Raw genomic sequence first — 21056 nt, forward strand, 5'->3', positions numbered from 1 at the left:
GCTCCGTCTGCCTACACTGTGATAATTACAGCAATTAAAACTTTACTGTCAGAAGCCATTGAAATTATATTTCAAGTGCTTCAGGTGCTTCCTAAAGAAAGAATAGTCTAAAGAAAGATAAAGTATTAGAAGTGGCTTAAACTTATTTTGGATGATAGCACTCACCTGTATGTGTGGTTATGTGCTAGACAGCAGTGAGATAGCTTAGCTTACCATAAAGGCAGGAAACAGTTTGAAGTAGCTAGCCTTGTTCTTAAAAAGAGCAAAAAGTTACTTATTTTTTATATTTAATTTGCTAATCTTTACACAAAAGTGTCAAAACAATCATGTAGAGTATGCTAGAGGACTTTTTTGGCTTGAACCAGTGGTTTCCTGGAGCGTCTGCTGACTACAGGGCAAATAGTCCTTAGCTTGTAGAAGTGCCAAATCTGTACTTCCTCAGTGGCCACCAATAAAGTCACTCCCTATCGTGTTTAATATTGAAAAGGCTTACTTAACAGCAGAAAGATAAAACATTTTTTTTATGTCTATGAAGCTAAACACATTTTTGATAACTGTGCAAATTTTCCTTAAGGACTAAAGAAAGTGGTTTGGCCACTTTGAGAGCTGGACACTAAAATGCTGTAGCATGTATAAAGTTACAGAGCTAGACCTCACAACAGTGTTCTTTCTGCTGTTAGCTAATTATACGGACTATTTATTGTGCAAACAGCCCATTTAAGAAGTTTGTGTTTCAGTTTTGTGAGTAAAATATAGATTTTTAGTTATATTTTTATTAGTACAAAGGCACCTATGCTATCTGTGTACTGTACAGTCATGTTTGCTAACATTAGCTCAGAACTTAGCACTCCATTGTCTCAACAAATGATAGTTTTTGCAAATACCACAAAAAAGCAACATGGCAACAGACAAAATGCTTTAAAATGTAGCTTTAAAAACGAATGAGTGGTAGCACAGGTGGCTTTGTAGTCTAAATCTTCACATATTAAAATGGGAAGTTGTCATTTTCACATGGCTACATGGCTAACAGGTTACCACTATTTTAAACCTTTTTTTCCAAGCTAAGCTAACGTCACAGGCTACAACTTAATATTTACAGTATAAAATGGGAATGCTGAATCTTCTTATCATTTTACAGAAAGTAAATAGGCATATTCGATTCTACTCCTCTAATTAAATTTTGCTCCAGGTTGCCTAACAATCTTTTTTTTAATCTGCAGCTTTTTATTTGTGTCAAACACCATGCTGAAATAGTTCCGGCACAGCTGGAAATTAGTGTAGTAGAAAATCGTCCCTCTAAGACATCAACAGCAAACCTCAGAATTAAAGAGCCAAGTGCTTCTTTCTAACACTGGTGCTTTGGCACCATCTGTTTGACACTCAGACGCAGGCAAATCAAGCAAGATGGAAGACACAGTGAGATCAGTTTGTCTTCTGGATTTTGTCTCAGTTAACCAGTGGGCGTCGGTGCTGCAGGTCCAACTTTTCTCACTAGTTAAAACCTTTATTTTTTCCTTTCACTGGAATATTTCTCTGCTAATTTGAGGCTTTTCTTTGAGGGTGAATTTACCTTTTGTTGCTTGAAGATAGTTGGTGTACTATTCTTCCCATACTGACTTCATTCCAGCACTAAACATGAATAAAAAAGACCTCTTATTCCTGCTGTCTTTAAAGTCATTTGTTAGAAGTCGAGTGTCACAGCATGTTACAGCTAAGATGCAATGGCATTTAGTTTCGACACTAAGACAGATAGTTACAGCAGTCTTTGATGCGTACTTGTGTTGTCTGGCCATAGTGATAATTTACAGTAGCTACAACAGCACCATCACTTAAACCACTGTTAAGTTTGTTTCTTTACTCGTGCAGGGCTAAGCGACTGTCTTGTCTTTGCCAAAAAGCTTTGGTTCACACTCGGGTCAAGCAGTACTTTTAAATAATTCTCCACATTTGTTCGTTTCTGCATGATGCGCCAGATGGCCTGAGCTTTACAACATCAAGAGAATTTGTGCGGAAAAAGAAAAAAGAAACTCTATAATTTAGTTACAAAAATACCAAAGAGATAGTTGCTTTCCTCACAGCTGCTCACTGGTGCTCATTTATTGCCCTTATGCTGCTTTAAAGCCTACTTCTGCTTCTTTTCACACCTTGTTGCCAATGCGAACGCATTGTGCGTTTTCCATGTGGAACTGGATCGATCGAGCTGAGCAGAGTGTTGACTCATAAAGAAGTTATAAAAATAGCTTCATAGAAGAATTTGTAAAAAAAAAAGAAGTGGCTCTGGCATTATGTGTAAAGCTGGGAGACCGTGCTGCCAAGTTTAACACGAGGGACACAAAAGCCGAGCTTTAGTTCTCCAGATACCGTCACAAAAAATGTAACAACTCCGGCTGGAAATGAAAACCTCCAAAGCACCCAGAGAGTACGCACTACATTCTAATCACAAAATGAAATAACTTCATTTCTTTAGAAAATAGTTAACTATCCTTGGAAATAAAAATATTGCTGTATTTATTTGCTTCCTTTATCCAACAGTTTCGTGTGTCTGACCACAGCAGTCAGGTGCGGTCAACCATACCTGACCTGTTTTTAAGCCTCATTAAGAGCTTTGTGTGTGGTCTTTTCAGTCTACTGCCATGTCAGATGTTCACGTTGTCGGATTTTGTTTGTTTAATGCTCTTTTGTTAAGGGTTAATTATGTAATGAGTAAACTCTCTGGAGTGGTCTGGAAGGAGCTGTTAGTCACAGCTGAATTAACAGGGTCTAGCTAGATAATCAGCTATTATTGGTTATATACGGTCTCTCTCTACATATATATATGATAAACACTGTACATCATCGGTCCCCAACCTTTTTTGCGCCATGGACCGGTTTAATGCCATTAACCAGTATAATCTTCAAGATGGCGCCGAGTATGGCAGCCTCGTCGCAAGCTCCCCCAAGCAATGCACAACTCTGTTGCTTGTGAAGCTCGCACACAAGAATTTCACTCACATGTACTGTACCAATGTACCTGCACATGTGATGTGACAATAAAAGTGATTTGATTTGATTTGATTAATGTCAGACAATACTTTCACGGACCGGCCTTTAAGGTGTCGCGGATAAATACAACAAAATAAAAGGATACAGACAAAGACAAAAACTGTGGTATTTTGTAAATATAATAATAAACGCAAATTCACTGTGTAATTGTATAACTTTATTAGCAGCGTCCTACTGAAATGCGCCAACAATATTGAGAGTAACCTCCTCCTCTCTGCCCCTTAATCCTCTCCGATTGCTATGGTAACACGTAAATATTTCTTTCAAAATAAGACACACAACTACAGCACGGAAAAAGACCGAGTTAACAATAAAAACCCTGAAAACCATAAATTTCACACCCGAGCCTAATGTCTCGCTGCCCGGTACCAAACGACCCCCCGGGTACAGGCCATGGTACCAGTACGGGCCATGGTACCGGTCCATGGCCCGGGGGTTGGAGACCGCTGCTGTACACGGTCAACATTCAGTACAATTGTTTACTTACTTAGTAGCTACTAGTGGTGCGTGATAATGCAAATTTTGGTATGCATGTGATACCAAGTAAAAACAGGGCCAGAGTTACTAATACTACTACTGATACTTTTGATTAGTAAAGGCAGCCTTTATGACTTATGAGCTGAACCAAATAACTTACTTTTACTTTCCACAGTCATTAGTTAACCCAACAAAGCACACATTGCAGCATTTCATGTAATTTGAAAGTGGGGTTGTTTGGAGAGCTGGGATGTAGATACGCTCGTCTTTTTGTGTCAGCTTCTGTTTAAATGTGCTACAGGCTATAAATAAAATAGGCATGAAAGTCAGCTCGCAAAGGCTCAGACATTTTTCATGGTGCGTGTTTGAGGTGTGTATTATCCTTTCCAAAACACAACAACAACAATATGGGCTGCACGTTGAACTTTACTATATTAATACTGTTGATATTTGTATTGATGCGCTAGTACTTACTGGCATTGTTGCATTATTAATAAAATTAAAGTAGCGATCTATGAAATAGAAATAAGGAAAAGTTCTTAAACTGCCAGTGTTACCCCTTAAGAGGCTTTATGAACACAATACATATGACAAAAAAAAAGATTTGGTTTCTCCACAGAACTCCTGTAGTTACTCGTTATTATGATGTACAAGCAGGAAAAATTAAATTAACAGGTGAAGCTGTACAGGAAGTGGAAACTTTTTGATTGAAATTGTGGTGGGGGGGAAGTTAGTCTCTGAGTCAGACTGATGCAGAAATGGCTCACTGGGTTTCATGAGAAACAGTCCAGCGTGTTGTTTTAAACTGTGGGAAATATAGGAAGAGGTTGTTTAGGAGGGACACCGAAACCTCCAGCCTCTTGAAAGGGCAAGCTTTCAGCTCGATGAATGACTGACGTTATGAGCAGTAAATCATTTCGTAGCCTGCGACGCATTTACAGTGCACGTACAAATGTGCACTGTAGCCATTACAAGCAGCTGATGCATGAAATGAAGTTTCTAAATGCAGAGAGGGGACAGGGCAACTTTTTTTTATTTATTTATTTTCTGGCAGATGGGCATTACTGCCCAAGGTGTTCTTCATCACAGTGGCCTTCAAGTCCTTGCTGGCAGGATGTCGCGTGAAGCTTGAGGTGAGGGAGGATGTTTTAACTACAGTACATGACACGTGGTACTTTGCTGGGTACAGCTGCTGATCAAACACAGAGGCAACGTGACGAAAGCCCAAAAAGTGATAAACCCAAGCTGTAAGGGAGATAAGGAAGAAATGTGGCAGTGCGAGGCAGGCGGCGCAAAAATAAAAATCATCTTAAAATATCAAAATGACAAGCCATGTCACAGCTGGGTTAGGAGACTGAATGTAAAAAAGATTTTGAAAAAGAGCATGAACAGAGATGAAGCAATGAAAGGAGACGGGATAAAACAGATAAGGTTTAAAGCAGGAACATATCAGGAGTCAAAATAACAGACTGTCCTTTATTACCATCATCATGATGGAGCCCTGGCCCTGTTTATTACCTACTGTAGCTAGCAGAAATAAGACATGTTTGCAAGAGCTTTTAAATGACTATCATTGTTATCATTTGTGCTTGAATTTCTTTTCATTTTACTTTGCACACCCCACTGTCAGATTACACATCCTGCGAATGATAATGACGCCAGCTAATGTGAACTTGATAGCAGGCTCTGGTGTGACATTTCAGACTTTCTTAAGGCAAGCGACTAACTATAGTAACTATAGTCTTTAAAAAGTCAACTGAAATATTTTCAGTTATGGCTTATTTTCAAGCTATAAAAAAACAAGGGTTCAATTTATTTTATTTATGTAATTAATTTCTTTTTACTTACACCAAAGCGGTGTAATTTTGATTATTAACTCTTTGCCCCTTAAAAAGCTTCTAGAAGCTCTTTTCTGAGCCCAGTGGTTTCTGTTCTTCTGCGTTGATACATACTGAGATCAAAATTTGTCACTAAATGTAAAGAGGAGAAAAAAAGTCAAAGTACTGATATATAAATGTAATCTTCTCTTGCAAAAAAGCTCATTCCAAGTGTATCACCTGCACAGGATTTTTCTTTTGGCGTTTCCTGTATTTTTGGTGAGATGTCTGTGTTTATGGAAAAAGGCTGGTGTCGGTGGGGCCTTTAGGAGTACGAAGAACTGTCTAGAGATAGCGCTGGGTGTTTTGGCTCTGTAACGGGCAGCGAGGGCAGCCTGGCTGCTTGTTGTGACAAGCTGTGTTTCCGTATCTATAGAGTACACGCAGGAGCAGGTAGATGAAACTCAGTGTGAGATTACAACTTCAGATTGTAATGACAACGCCTGCTGAGACGCGCTCATCTTTACTCGTCGATATCATGTGAAATTCCACAGTAAATATATGTATATTTCATATTATTCCTCTGGATCGCCTGGAGAATCTGCGCAAGGTAAAACCTGGTGTCGTCATGATTTCCATTACACTACCCACTTTGCTCATGGTGTTACAGCTCTGCTATAAAACACAACCTGATCAACTGACCTGTAAGTGTAATAGAAACAAACAAATCACTCAACATTATAGCGCATGCATTATATTTTACCCATAATTAGTGTAAACACAGAGCCTCCCTTACACACAGGTTTTGTACTCCATAATGCAGAATATAGCACTGAATAGACTGTAGTTATTCTGACATTATACTATAGGGATGAAAATGTGACAGAAAATCTGAATTAATAAGAAAAAAGGTTTTTTTTAAGAAGAATTAAGTTTACAGTATTTATTCTTTTTAATTACTTTGATCTTTTGGGCTTTACTGATGGAAAAAGACACCTATTATGGGGTGTTAGGAATACATTACATATTAAAGTGTGATAAAGGGCAGTAAAGGGCAACAAACATTTGGAAAATACCATCAAACTTCATTTTTATCTCCGCTACACATCTGTGATGTATGGTGGTTTCTGCATTCGGCGTGATGACCCGCGCAGACCGACTGACTCACGTCAGCTAACTCGAGGAAGATCAATTTTGAAGAAATATGTGGATTTGCCAGCCATGGTGAAATCACGAAAGGCTTCATGTGGCATTTAAAACTCGCCCAGTAATCTTTTCAAACTTGTGCGAGTTGAGGAGGCTGATAAAACAGTGTGAGGACAAAATCCAGCACCAACATCATTATGGGCAGCTTTTCATCTCACTCTGTGTTTTTGTGTGCGCTTGCTCTTAGATCACCAACATGGAGGATGATCCTAACTGGTACACGGCCGAACTCCACAACCGAAAAGGGTTCGTGCCGAAAAACTACATCAACCTACGTCCACACGCGTAAGTATGCGCACACTCAGGCACACATGTGCATCTTTAGCTCATCTGTATAAAGCGTTTCAAACATCTACCTACCACCGGTCCATTTAAACATCTCATCAGCGAGGATGTGAGCAGTTTGCTGCCCCGGGCATTTTCTGCTCTGCTTTGGACATCTGCACTCTGGCATAAGGCGGCCTACCCAAAGGGACACACTCATTCGCTAACTTATGTAATCACACATGATACAGCCCTGTGTGTGTGTGTGTGTGTGTGTGTGTGTGTGTGTGTGTGTGTGTGTGTGTGTTTACAGTGAAGCTGCTGGTACACCCTGTATCTCCATCAGATGGTCATGCACCAGCTGGTTTGCTGTGACAAACTCTAAACTGACAACACAGACGTTACAGCAGCTCTGGCTCATTAATGAACCCTGATGTACAGCCCAGTTGGAATTGCCTAGTTAAGTCTGTGGACACCCCTGGGAGTGTAGGATACGTGTGTGTATATATGTGTGTCTTTTTGCCTCCAAATTTCTTTGCGTGGCTTTGATTATTTTTTTTTTTTAAATCCCTGAAATCTGACTGCATGAAGTTAGCCACGAGGGTCCTAGAGTTTCTCCACCATATTGGATAGATGCTCACTCTTCACGAGTCATCAAACTGACTGCGCTCAGAGCCTCCAAGCAAAGCGCACTACTGAGCAAGTGCAAAAAAAAGAAAGGAGAAAAGAAATGAATAATGACACCTTTACTTCCGCACCACTGCTGACAACTGAATTGCTGGATTTGTTTCATGTGCAAACTTAGCAGCGTGTAGAAAATTCACTTCTTTCATTCTCTCTCTCAGCTCTTTGATCCGTGCTTTTGTGAGCTGCTCTCCTCTCAGTTTCTTTCAGAGTTAGCAGATATCCACAAACTTCTTTTCTTAAATTTGAGTGTGTGTGCAAACGTCTGGAGGAGATGCTCAGATCAGGAGAGTTCACCTGCATAAAGCGGTAACACCGGTGACCCCTTTCTTTCTTTGTTTGCTCACTTGCTTTCTTTTGTCTGTTTTTGTTTTTGCTTGACTGGCCTGCAGCTGGTTCGCCGGTCGCATATCTCGCGGCGTGGCAGAAAGTCGACTCAGAAACAGAGAGTGCGGCGCCTTCCTGGTCAGAGAGAGCGAGAGTGCTCCTGGGGAGTTTTCCATGTCTGTCAGGTAGGAGAAAATTACTAAAGATTTGCACTATATTCTGCACAGTTGCTTTACTGTCGTGCTCCTCGCAGTGGGATTTCATACACCTCTCTGATCTCATATGTATTTCTTCATATTACCCTGCGTAACTTCTCATTACTGCAGCTGCAGGGTTGCTCCACAGCCATCACTGAAGTTTCATTGCATCTCATCTAATGCCACAGAATTGAATTAGCAGACCTATAAGCACACACCTCTAAAAACGCTACATTATTTCCCTGTATCTCTTCATTAATGTATTTTGGATGCGCGCAGGCGAGCGTGCGCATGCTCGATATATTTGTCATGGTGGCTGGGGATTAGAGAAGCAGGCAGAGAAGGAGGGTTAGAGGATAAGGTATGGGGTGGAGGCTAAGAGGGGTGAGGGGGGGATCTGCGGGCCCTCTGGCCTGATGTGAGTTAATCCTGTCTAGCACACCACGGCATCTGGAGCTGCTGATGGGGCTGATGGGTTGTCTTGTCAGTACGTGGCGCTGAAGGGTGCAGCTGAGACTTGGTGTTGTGCCTTGAGGGGCTGTGTGGATATTGGAGTGTGGGAGGTCTGGAGTCTGAGTTTTGGTGCTGATAAAGGCCAGACCTGGAATGGAGGTTTGGCCCTTCACTGTGCTCCTACTTAACTCAAGACAGGGGTTAAGAATTAGATCTGGGGATTGTTTTGTGTTTGGCTGTTAAATCGCCTGGGCACAATGTCACTCTCAGTGGATTTGTCTTAGGATAGTCCTGTGGAAGGGAAAGGAAAAAATTAGGTTGCCTGTGTTTAAAAAAAAAAAGCTAAAATACAAAATTAGACACAAGGGATGGAAGAGAAGCGATACGCTGCGAGTAAAATAGATTTGCCAAGAGGGGACAGAGCGGAATCTGATGCTTCTTGTTTTTTTTGGGGTTTTTTGGCTGTTTATTGATGTCTTTCTAGCTGTTGTTGCTGGATGGTGTAGCAGCTTGAAAAGTGGGTCAGGTGTTTGTGTGAGTTTGCCAGTGTGCGTGTGTGGTTCTTGTGTGCCGACACCGCTCCTGTCAGAGGAGACAGGACATCAGTAACTGCAGAGACTTCAGTCTCAGCTCAGCTCGGTCCGGCTTTGACGTCAGTCTGTGAAAAATCCGATCCACTTTCACAGCCATGAATGAATCCTAGAAGAGACGTCGTGGCTCTTTTTGTCATAAAGAAAAATTCTGGTGGAGACAGAAATCCTCCAAGTGTGATGTACGATAAAATTGGCTAATTAGCAACTTTGTTTTAGGAAGGCAGGGTTGGCAGATCTAAATCTAACTTTAAAACCACTTTAGTCCATTATGAAAATAGTTAAAGTCCCGTGTAAAGATGTGAATATAAATATTTCCACCGCGTTGATCTCTTTGAAGTATTGGTCTTGTGGTAAGTAATTCTAACATAAATATATGTGGGTGACCTACTAAAGGAAAAACCAACATAAAGTGGTTAGTTCTTTATCCTCTAATTTGTTGGTCATCTACATCTGTCCCTGTTGTACTTGTTAAATGCAAACAATGTTACTATCTTTGTTCTTGTTTCCGCAAAAAACTCAAACAACAAAACATGCATTGCTTTGTTATCAAATATTGCAGTCATTAGATTTTATATCGCAAACAACAATGTACAATATCTAAAAATGGGATTTATATAGCATCAAATCACAACAATAGTTGCCTCAAAAAGCTTTATATTATAAGGTAAACACCTCACAATAATAGAGAGAAAAACCCAACAATCAAATGGCCCCCTATGAACAAGCACTTGGAGACAGTGGGGAGGAAAAACTCCTTTTTAAAATGAAGAAAAGTCTATATTTAAAAGTACAGAGGTTGACTGTCTCCCAACTCCAAACTAGTAGCTGGCACCACAGAAAAGGGGTCTGAAAGCTGAAGGCTAATGTCTCCCCGCTTTTAAATATCCTAGGAACCACAAGAAAGCCTCTGATAGTGCCTTATTGGGGTATTATGGTACTATGAGGTCTTTAAGTTAAGATGGGGCCTGAATATTCAAGGCCTTGTATGTGAGGAGGATTTTTAAATCGATGAAAAATCCTGACATTTTCATTAAGCAAATATCCTGTGCGAATGACCAACAGATCTGAGTCAGAAGTGAGCCACAGTTATACCCATGTCAACCTACAGTAAACCAAACACATAAACCAAAACTGGATCAGAGTTAATCTGAACTGTCGGGGGAAAAAAAAGTCTAATCTCAATCTTAAAATATAGTAAGGATTCTGACATGAAGGGCTTCCGTAAAAGCAAGATGTAAGCAAATATAAAAAAAACAACATTAAAAGAATGTGCTGGTAGTCTGGTACAGCTAGAGAACTAAAATGGCGCTTAATATAAGATGCCAAGTGAATGAAACTGTGCACAAAAGTGTAAAATAGCCACAAATGTGGAACACAAACATCTGCGGAGGGGAATAAAGAACTGACGTGATCTCAATGTCCTGTTCGCTATCGTTCTTCACCATAAAATCAGTCTTAAAAGCGGTTTTGTGGCCTAAAATAAGTAATTTAATGACTCCAGCCATAATGCAAGGGACCTTTTTTAAAACAGTAATTGCTTCAAAATTTCTTTGAACATGCAAAATATGTGGCAGAAGACTGTAGTTTCAGACTACGCCAGCAAAACTATCCCAGTGGGTTATTTAGTAGCTTATTTTTGGAATATAAAGTGATGCCAAGATAGACTTTAGACACAGAGAGACAGAGACCAAGAAGAGAAATCTATTTTGCCATGCCGGGTGGTTTTACAGTTCTCTTTGACTCAGCAGCAGATGCACCCAAAGGATATATTTGGTCTTCTCCTGCAGCGCTACAGTGGCACAACTTAGATCTAATACTTTCAGCAATACCTAATCCAGTTCTATTGTTTGGGTACTTTTTAGATACTTGCAGAGAGACAACATCAATTTTCTCACTGTCTGGTGTTAAATCTCACTTCCTTTTTCAGGCTTTTCAACAGCTGCTATAACTGCAAGTCCTTGCGGCCGACTCCCAAACTCCCTCAAAGTAAAAAAAAGTGTGCGCAGTCAACAAAAGACACTTCAGGAAAAATTTGATCGAGTGCCTTAGCAAAAGTAGCTACACCTGTCTTGAAGGTGCAGTTCACTTGAAATTTATTAGACAGGCAGGAGTAGCATTGTGGTTGTGGTTATCAAGGTTTTGTTTCACATGTTTCCCACATCCAAAGAGTCAACATCACTTCCTTCCTTTTTCTTTTGAAAAGACCTAAATCTGTTCCATTAGATATTTTCTTCCTGCTTGACCCAGTGTTTGTTTAGACTATAGTCTGGTGTTGCACGCAGACGCACACGTGCACAAAGACACGTACACAGTCGGTTTTCCTGTTGCATCTGTCCCGTATCACCTGGAGGTCATACAAACACCATTTCTTTGATGTAACAGTCTGATAGAAGCTCACCAACAACTTGTCTGGCCTTATGTCTTCTTGACCAGTGAGTCCACATTCTCAGCCTCAGAACGCCCACCCACCCCACCCAGAAGATGACTCATAGTCTCAAGATAATGATTTGTCAATCGCATTGTGCTCTGAACAGTAAGGACTAAGGTCTGTTGCATGTCTTGCCAAGAGCAATCACCACCCTGAAAAAGGGTTGGCTATCTGATTTCACTCTTTGATTTGTGGGCTCGGATGTTTTTGAAGCCTTGAGTTTATGTCCTTGTTTTAAGGACATCGAAAAACTAGAAATTTTGAGTTAGTAAGTTGAAAGTTTCAGTTAGCTCTGGTATTCAGAAAGGGCCCTGATGGACCTCATTTCCACTTGAATGCCTTCTAGTGAATGATAATTCATAAAAGGTGTTTATGTGGAATTGTTGGACAGCTGACGTCTTCTGCAATCTACCTCCAGGTGACAAGGTAATGGCATAACTTCACAGAGCCCCTGATTGTCAGATCCAGCTTGACAATTTAGGTATTTGCTCAAAATTTTGACTTATTAACTCGAAGCTTGAATTATGATGGCTTTTTTTCACAGTTTTCAGCTAACTTTGCTAGTTTCTCTAGCTTGACTCATCAAAGAGTACATAGAAACAGATGCCTGTGAATTAGTACCAACATGTAAATAATATAGTAAAATTCGGGTTTACTTAAAAACAAAATCTGCTTCAAGAAAGTTTAAAAAGCATAGGTTAGATTAAAATGCAGTGCTTCTGTAAAGTTGCTCATTTTTAACATGGGCATCTATAGTGATTAACTCGCCTTCCATGGAGACTGTAAATACTATTAACGGTAGATGAAAATTATATAGACAGGGCCACTAGGCAATTTGCCCACTGCGCTACCATTTCAGTGTGGATGCTGTTGTTTTTGACACGGCCTCACGTATCACTGACTCACGCTACACTGACTGATGGCTCATACAGTAAGCGCTGATTCTGGCTGTTCATTCGGCTTCCTAGTCATCATTTATCATCAGCCTCTTTTCAGGGACATTTCTACAAAGGGAAACCATTAAAGGGAACTGACCCTGTGGGTGATGCTTATTTTACAGCTACATAATCCGCTCAGAGATTTAAGTAACGCAGAGTGGGTTCAGTGTCCTGTGAATGTCATCATTTGGGGGACAATTTCACACTTTGTGAACATCAGGAAAAAAAAAGTGCTTTAGTTTATTTGATACAATAAAAAAGAGTGTGTTAAAAAACGCCTGCCACTACTGTGAACCATCCATACAAGGCAGAATGGACCAATGGACTATGCTGTTTACAACAAATTCTTATCCTGTAATCTGAATGTCGCAACAGAAACTGAGTCTCATCAGATGAACTTTTTTCCAATTACTGAGATTACAGCAGTGACACCTGGTACAGTCTTCTGCTGCTCTAGCCCATCTGCCTTAAGTTCAGTGTGTTGTACTGACGTGTAATGAGTGGTTATTTGAGTCATCTCAAAGTAGTCTCGGGATTCTCATCTGATCTCTGGAATCTACGGAGCATTTTTACTCCGACAGCTGCTGCTGTAATCCCTCGAGATGTCTGTGTGGGAAAATCCCAGTAGATTAGCAGTTTCTAAAATACTCAGATCAGTCTGTCATCAACAACCACACTGTGGTTGTCTACTAATCGGAAGGTTGATGGTTCGATCTCCAGCTCTTCTAGTCTGCTTTTAGTATCCCGAGTTGCCCCCGATGTATCCATCAGAATGTGAGTGTGTGAACGTAAACACACTTCGACCCAGAAAAGAGTGCTTGTGTGAATGTGTGTGTGAGGTAAGAAAGTGCTTCAGATGCTCAGATAGAGTAGAAAAGCACTATGTAAGTACAAGTCAGACAAGTTTAACATGCTACCTTCAAAATCACCTCAATCAACTTTCTTTCCATTGTGATGCTCACTTTGCACTTCAGCAGGACATCCATGTCTGCATATCTAAGTGCCCTGAGTTGCTGCCACGTGATTGGCTGTTTGTTACATTAATGAGCAGAGGTGGGAAGCAACGAAGTACGAATACTTTGTTACTGTACTTCAGTAGAATTTTCAGGTATCTTTACTTGAGTATTTCTTTTTCTGACAATTTTTTAATTTTACTCCCTACATTTTTAAACGAATATCTGTACTTTCTACTCCTTACGCTTTCAAAACAGGCTTTTTACTTTTGGTTTTACGCATTTGAGGGGAGTTATTATCACTGCGGGCCTTCACACATCAAACCGATTTGAGGCTCAGCACTAATGCACAAAAGGCAATCCTATTCATGTGTCAAGAAGCAAACTGTTTGTGTGCAGTTTGTCACACAGTGTGTTGCTAACTAAAGGTCCAGCTGCTGTATTTAACAAGGAGAGAAAAGAAAGAGAGCTAACTTTACTCAGAGATGGAGAAAGATAAGAAAGACAGGACAGGAGAGGAGGAAGAGAGGTTAGATGTAAAGGTAAAGACTGCTCAGTGGTGTTTGATAAACCTCATGTTTTTAAATCATATATTGTGCCTGTATATGTGACAATGTATTTTTTTCATGTTGTGAAACGTGCTGCAAAAAAGCCAACAAAAAAACCTGAGATAGACTAACTGTTATTTAAAGGTTGCATGAAAATACTCTGCATGTTTGTGCAGGATAAATAATGTGGTTGATTTAAAGTAAAGCACTGTGTTGGGCTGGTGCACAGTGGCTGTGGTTCTCATGGTCAGAGTTAGGTTACATTGGGTGTAGCAGAGATGAATTTTAAGTTAAGCTGATGATGCTTATCTCTGCTGACTGAATTCCACCTTCATACTAACGTTATACTGTCTAATATAAAGATAGCCTAAACAGTAAACTGTCGGTGTAGAGTACACTAGTATCTGTACTTCTACTTAAGTACAGAATGTCTACTTTTGCCACCTCTGTTGAATAGAGGTACCTAATAAAGTAACTGGCGATTGTATGTGTGGTGCACAGCACAATAATGTTTGTTCTGTGAAATTCTCCTTTAAGTTGTTTACTTGCAATAAATATGTGTAATCCCGGCATTGATAGACATGTTTGAGTTCCACAGCCAACATGACTGAGACCAGGAAAACATTGTCAGATACCAAAAACCACAGCCTGTTAGAGAGAGGATATTGTATTCAAACCCAAATAAGAGCTTTTCTCATAAATTTTCAGTAGAAAGTCAGGTTTTCATAGCCTGAACCATAACTCATACTGGCACAGTTTAATACCACAGTTCAGTGACCAAAACACATCAGAGAGAGACAGGAACGTAAACACGGGGAAGAGAGAAAGAGGCAAAGCAAGAACAGTGTCAGAGAAGGACAGGACTTTATATTTCCTTCTGTTGTGTTTTCTCACGGTCAAGTACGACCATCACGTGCTCTGTGAGAGGCTCCAGAGGGTCTCCTCCTCCTTATTTATGTATTCATTTTTTTCTCATTTTAATTAATCCAAACTCGCTCTGTCTCTCACTCTCTCTCAAGGCTTAGACCGAGTTTACTCTGAGAAAAAGCCGATACAAAAAGTTATATTAAATTTATTCCCCAAATTCCAAACACTCAGATTGAAAAGATTTTCAATCATAACATAAATGTACCACAAAAAAAGCTTGAACTCAAGAAATCACAGAGCATCGTAAAAGTCTCATTACTTAAGAATTTTAAAATGTTATTGAATTTAAGGTGAACAAAGTTAATGAAAAGTGAAGACATGACATAGATCTGTAAATCTTTTGACAGCATCATGACAGTGGTGTCATTTGAGCTTTCTGCTTAAAGAGGCCTGCTTGTTGGAGACTTTTCCTGTGACCAACATGACTCATTCAGCAGAAGTGCTTGCTGACAGTTTCTGTCACCTTAGGATGGCAAGTCCTGCTGTTTTTAATTATTCATGTAGAAGGTCAAAACAAAAAAGGAAGCCGAAAAAAGAATACACGTTTAACAAACATCCAAAATGAGAAAAGCATCGTTAGTATTGCCCAACTGCTGTTAAGCATAGCATGGAATTTTTAGCGCTGCTTTTCCAACAATCCTGGTTTTATTTTGGATGCTTGCATTGTTCCACTTTGCACACAGACAAAAAAAACATGAAAGTAAACAGTTTTAACTTGATTTTAAAAAATTGATTGAAGTCAAGGGTATGAGCGCTTTCCCAAAGTTTCAGGTGGACGCGAATGACTTAAATATGCAGTAGAAATATTCAGCCCACTAAGTCAACACAGTTTCGATTAAAGTGCCTCCACCAAAACATATTTTATCATTCCTCCCCTTCTCTGCTTCATCACATCTCTCGCTCTGCACCCTCAGAGCACAGACGGTCACACTTCCTTCCTATCTCCTCAGCCATCTATCAAAACATGCAATGCTTTATTAATGCCACAAGCGGTTTGAACCCCCCCCCCCACTCACTCACTGACATGCCTGGTTGACATGCAAGGACGCTCCTTTAAAACGTGCACGCACTGGTGGTCAAAATGTGTGTGCATGGCGGCCTACAACGCATGTAATACGGCAGACGGTTATGCACGCTAGCTGGCACAAAAACATGATATAATCAGCAATTTGCATCACATGGACACACAAACACACACAGATTAAAAACTGTCGGCCGGAGGTGTTAGTGTGACTGTGTGAAGTAGTCCAGACATCTGCAGCGGTTTAGAAACTGAACAGCAGATCAGACAAGGGGGCTGGCAGAATGAGAGAGACAGCAAGAACAAGGAAGTGAGAATAGATTGATGGGGGAAGTTGAGAGAAAGATGGTCGGACGACCTTTGAGCACACACAATAGCGCTGGCGCAGAGCAAAAGTCTGAAATGTAACTGCTGTCCTCATCTACAGTATATCTGACTCTGAGTTCTATCTCTAAATCTATTTCATTTTCTGTCTTTCAATCTTTCTCACTCTCATTCTTAGATTCTTGCTCTCGTTCTCATTTCCTTTTACTCGGAAACAGAGCATAATCTCTCCATCGCTGTGGGCCTTAATTACACTGGATCAGAGAGATGAGAGGGCACTTGGAGAGACTGCTTTGTGTATGTGTGTGTGCGAGAGAGCGATCCAGCTGAGACAGATGCTGTCTGCGCTCTTACAGCAAACTGCTTCTCTACTGTCTCTACTTCACCGTCATAATTAATAAAACCATCAGTATGACATCGCCGAATATTGTTACAACTACATTATCATGCATTCTCCTCTTGATTACATACAAGTATTTAACTCTAGATTATGGTTTATTTCATTCTAAATAAGGTGTGTTGCCATTGCGATACAGCAAAAAATAGTATTTAAATACTTTTTAAGGCTAGTTTTCTCATGATTTGTGTTCAAAGTCTCAAACTGCATTATTATTATTTTTACCTCTTTCCTGATACTGATGTGTGTTTGTGTTTTGCATGGCAGGGTAAATTTAGCATCAAGCGTGGTTTAATGTTCAGCCAGTATTTAGCTAGCTTCTGGTCACTTGCATGGGCACTTTTTCCGGTGGGGGAGGGGCTGGGCATGTCAAACATTAATGATAGATGCCAGTTTCACATTAATATTCCAAAGCTAAACTGAAATTAATTTTTTTTTTGTTTTCTATTGATTTCTTTTTCCTGAAAATAATAATAATTTTTAATTTCCTGAAAATAAATTTTCTCTTTCAAATTTCAAACTACCACTGAGAAGGATGTAGAGGGTGCAGAATAACTTCAAATATTACCTTCTTTTCTTCTTTTCTTCCATCTGTTTTATGTGTTTAATTGTGCTTTACATTGTTGTGAATCCCCTCGAGGGAAAGTCCGTGTTGAGCTCACATCCTGTTTTAAAATCTTCTCGTCTCTGTTCACCTCTCACAGCACCCCTTACTTATTTTGACTTCGTTATCCAGCAGGGGCTTATTGTGCGATTTGCTACCTCAGACAAGCAGCTGCTGCACAGTTGCAGAGCTGGTGGCAGTTACAGAGCCCCACCAGTAGGGTGCAGCAGAGGGCGCCAGACACCTTGGGAGATTATTGGGGCTGATGAAGATTACTCTGACAGAAGACCACAGTTTTGTGCTTTGTGTGTGTGTGTGTGTGTGTGTGTGTGTGTGTGTGTGTGTGTGTGTGTGTGTGTGTGTGTGTGTGTGTGTGTGTGTGAAGCTGAATTAAGAAAGGCAATGGAGACAAAGTGAGATAAAGAGAGAAAAGTTAGAAAGAACTGATATTAAGAGGTGATTGTCTGCACTGACAGCAATGATATGGCAACAATATGACAATAATAAAAAAAAAAAAATTGTGGCCTTTAAGTAGCAGTTCATGAACATTACCACCCCAGCATTGGTCTAGGAACACTACAGCTTAAAACACAGTGTTCGTGTGTTGCCAGAGGGGCACAGACAGATCTGTTTGTAAGAGTCCCCGAAATTAAATGTAATTAAGACCCGATTAAACATTAATTCAAGGTGAAGTTGTGTTTGTTGCTTCTGGCTGTTCAGAAATTTTCCTCAGAGTTTATTCACCAAACCTCAAACCCTCGCACAGGGTACCAAAATAGCTGAAGCCAACCAGACCTGTGAGCAAAATAAAAGCACTGTTGGTCATACAGAATGAGTTAATATTCACATGCTGGTAGGCTGTCATTTTAGAAAGACACATTTGATTAATTTAATATTCCTGCAAAATAAAATCCTCAGTTTTGGGAGTCAGATCGTGAGAGGAGAGAAACAAGGACACACAGGCTGGAGAAAAAGAGGAGGCAGAGAAAGAAGGGCAGGGTGGAGGTGTAGCTGAATGCCATCCAGTCATAAGGGAGCCAGCTCTGCTTGTTCACAGGAGCACAGTGTCTGAATAGAGAAAGGAATTCTGGGTGAAAAAAAGCCGATGCTCATTTACTTTCCGCGAGCCTGGAGCACGGCCAATCAGACGCGATTCAGAAGGAGCCGAGCAAGGTTAAACCACAAATCCCCCCAAAAAGAGATCCCACATTGTGCTTTTTCGCTTATTAGGATGCATCATTCAATGGCGGTATTTCCATCCACACCGATGACGCTGCGCTAGAAGAGAAATGGGAGAGAGAATGTTGGCTCTCTCTTTAACCACCGACGTGATATTTTAGCAATCATTAACATAACATTAACACACACACCTACTCTGCGATGTGTTTAGAAATATGGGGGTGTTGCACTGATTTCCGCTGCATGTTAGACGCAGTTATGTAACCATGTAATCACGGTGAGATGTCCAGATTTCTAAAGATAAGCTGGGAAGTTACTTAGCAACCACCACAGACCAGGACAAGGGGAGCAGGTATGATTGTCAATGAATGCTGGCCAAACTCTTCTAATTATAACAACAAGGCAAAGCTCTTCAACACCTAGGCTATTTTTGTTTGTGTCACTTATGGCTTTATTTTATTATTATTTGTCATTTGCTTTGCTTGGCTTTGATCAGAATCTGTCTAAAAATGTTGCTGATTTTGTGCTACAAAGCATCTAAACCACATTTATTTAAATTTAAAGGGTATTGGGTTTATTTGACATGAGACTCACAGAGCAGTCTGTGAAAATGTCATTGTCTGCTTTTATGAATTCTGAGAAACTGACTGTGTTAGATATTTCCACAGTAGTTTGGGTTTCTCTTTGTAACAGCTTGTCTGTTTTCACATTATTTCAACAGCTTTAAGTCAACCCAGGGTCCTGGGATTGGACTCGGGCACAGCTTCCGGCTCAAAATGAAAAACACACCAGGTTAATTCTGCCTGTGCGAGGACACGACACTCTTACGGAAGAGACTTGTAATCTCAAGCGTTTCTCTTGCTTATACGTATAATACCAAGCAGAGGTCACTCCACTGATTTTAGAGGCAAATTGAAATGCACTAAATCCATTGTCCAATCAGCAGCTGACATCTGGGAGGAGGCTTTGCAGGCTAAACATTAAGACTATTAAGAAATAGTTGGTCCAGATGTACTGTAAGACAAAAAGAAATAAACTAAAAGAAAAATAAAGAGACCTTGTGATTGACAATAGAGTACATGATTAAAAAGCAGGATTATTCAGCCATGATTCCTACAATAGACCTTAAATTGAGCCCAAGCACCGTCAACACAGTTAACAAGTCACCGTTTTGTTTCCAAATTATTTCTGAGAGTAAATGACCCGTGTTGTTGCAGATATATATATATATGCAATTTGTCCCATATAAACAATAGTAAATATTCAAACTTTTAATGAGATTTGGGAATTTTGCCCAGTGTGTTTTATAGATTTCATTTCCATGAAGTTTAATCCAATAAAGGGAAACTGGCTGTCACAGTGATTCTCAGTGTTTGTGAGCATGGAGCCACTGCAGGGTGGTGTTGTGGATGACCAGGGGAGAAAGAAATGAGCAAAATTAAGATTTATCAAGAGGAACAAAATAAGGATTTTCTCACGATTTTGTATTTTTTTTAGTGTTAGTTAACAAAATGGCAAAAAAATGGAACTCATTAGTTAAGGTATGCTACTGCGAGGAAGCACATATCCTCATAGATACTCAGTTTTATGATCGTTTGCATCTCTTTGTTTACCTGCTTTGCAGTTATGGGGATCATGTTCAGCATTTCAAGGTACTGCAGGATCGCTGTAGTCAGTACTACGTGTGGGACGAGGCGTTCTCCTCTCTGAACGAGCTGGTGGACTTCTACCACAGCAACAGCATCGCCAAGGAGAGGACGGTCTTTCTGAGAGACCCCGAGCACTTCGCCAGGGTGAGTTTCTTTTGATTTCATGGTTTTCTTAAAGCAATCTAAAATAAAATTTAAGTGGGGAAGCTATAACCTGATTTTTTTTTTTTTCGTATTTGTACTGTAACAAAGTAAACCCTCTAAACTGATCTAATCAATCAGTTTTCAGCTCAATCTGCTCATTGTAGGTCTCCTTCTATGGTCATTTCAGGTGAGATAAGGAGGTCTAGCTTGCTAGCACTGGATTCTGATTGTGAAAGCCAGGTGAGGAGCTACCAATCAGATTAAACTGTGCTTTAAGGGAGGGGTGGCCTTAAAGAGGCAGGAGCTAAAACTGTGACTAATGCAAATGTGTTCCAGTGGAGTCCTAGGAGAAAAATATACAGTAGAAGTAAAAATGTACACAAAAGTCTCCCTTTAAACAAACAGTTTTTAAAAGCAACCTGAATATAATTTATTTGAAATGGAATATATTAAATTAAAAAAAATTAAATGTACCTAAATCACCTAAAAAAAATAAATAAAAAAATCCCTATGCATTTTTTAATCCCATTATCCTTATGAGTGTCCTCACCAAACCATTTAAGACACATCTGTTCTTGCTGTCATCTGTCTCTGTCTCGTTCCTCTTCCCTCCGCCGTACTCCCATACATCATGTTAACTATCAGGCGAGACACAGTAAATTATCCGGTGCTTATCAAATCAGTACGCCTGGACAAACATAACAAGCTGAGTATTCATTTTTCATTTGACTCGAAGGCATAACCTGTCAATCAAATGTAGCTGATAACTATGGGAAAAACTCCATATGTGGAATTTCTGGAGCTGCAACTGCGTCGGCGGAGTTTGATGTTTGACGTAGAGGTGCAGCTTGTAATGAAACATCACAGAGCAGCCGCCAGTTTGG

The 21056-nt window shown here is 40.1% G+C and overlaps 1 protein-coding gene across 1 annotated transcript in view; it reads left to right on the forward strand.

The window, feature by feature from the left end:
• Positions 1-21056, forward strand: part of grapa (GRB2 related adaptor protein a) — a 33389-nt gene that overhangs the window by 492 nt on the left and 11841 nt on the right. The window contains exons 2-4 of the mRNA XM_086288769.1: positions 6730-6827; positions 7883-8002; positions 20004-20172. Of these exons, the coding sequence (XP_086144895.1) occupies positions 6730-6827; positions 7883-8002; positions 20004-20172 (387 nt within the window). The remainder of the gene's footprint in view (positions 1-6729; positions 6828-7882; positions 8003-20003; positions 20173-21056) is intronic.

The sequence above is a fragment of the Aulonocara sp. 'chitande type north' Nkhata Bay genome, linkage group LG4, assembly GCF_057382095.1.
Source record: "Aulonocara sp. 'chitande type north' Nkhata Bay isolate Kocher_YH1m ecotype deep benthic linkage group LG4, A_spYH_male_GT1.1, whole genome shotgun sequence".
NCBI classification, from domain to species: Eukaryota; Metazoa; Chordata; class Actinopteri; order Cichliformes; family Cichlidae; genus Aulonocara; species Aulonocara sp. 'chitande type north' Nkhata Bay.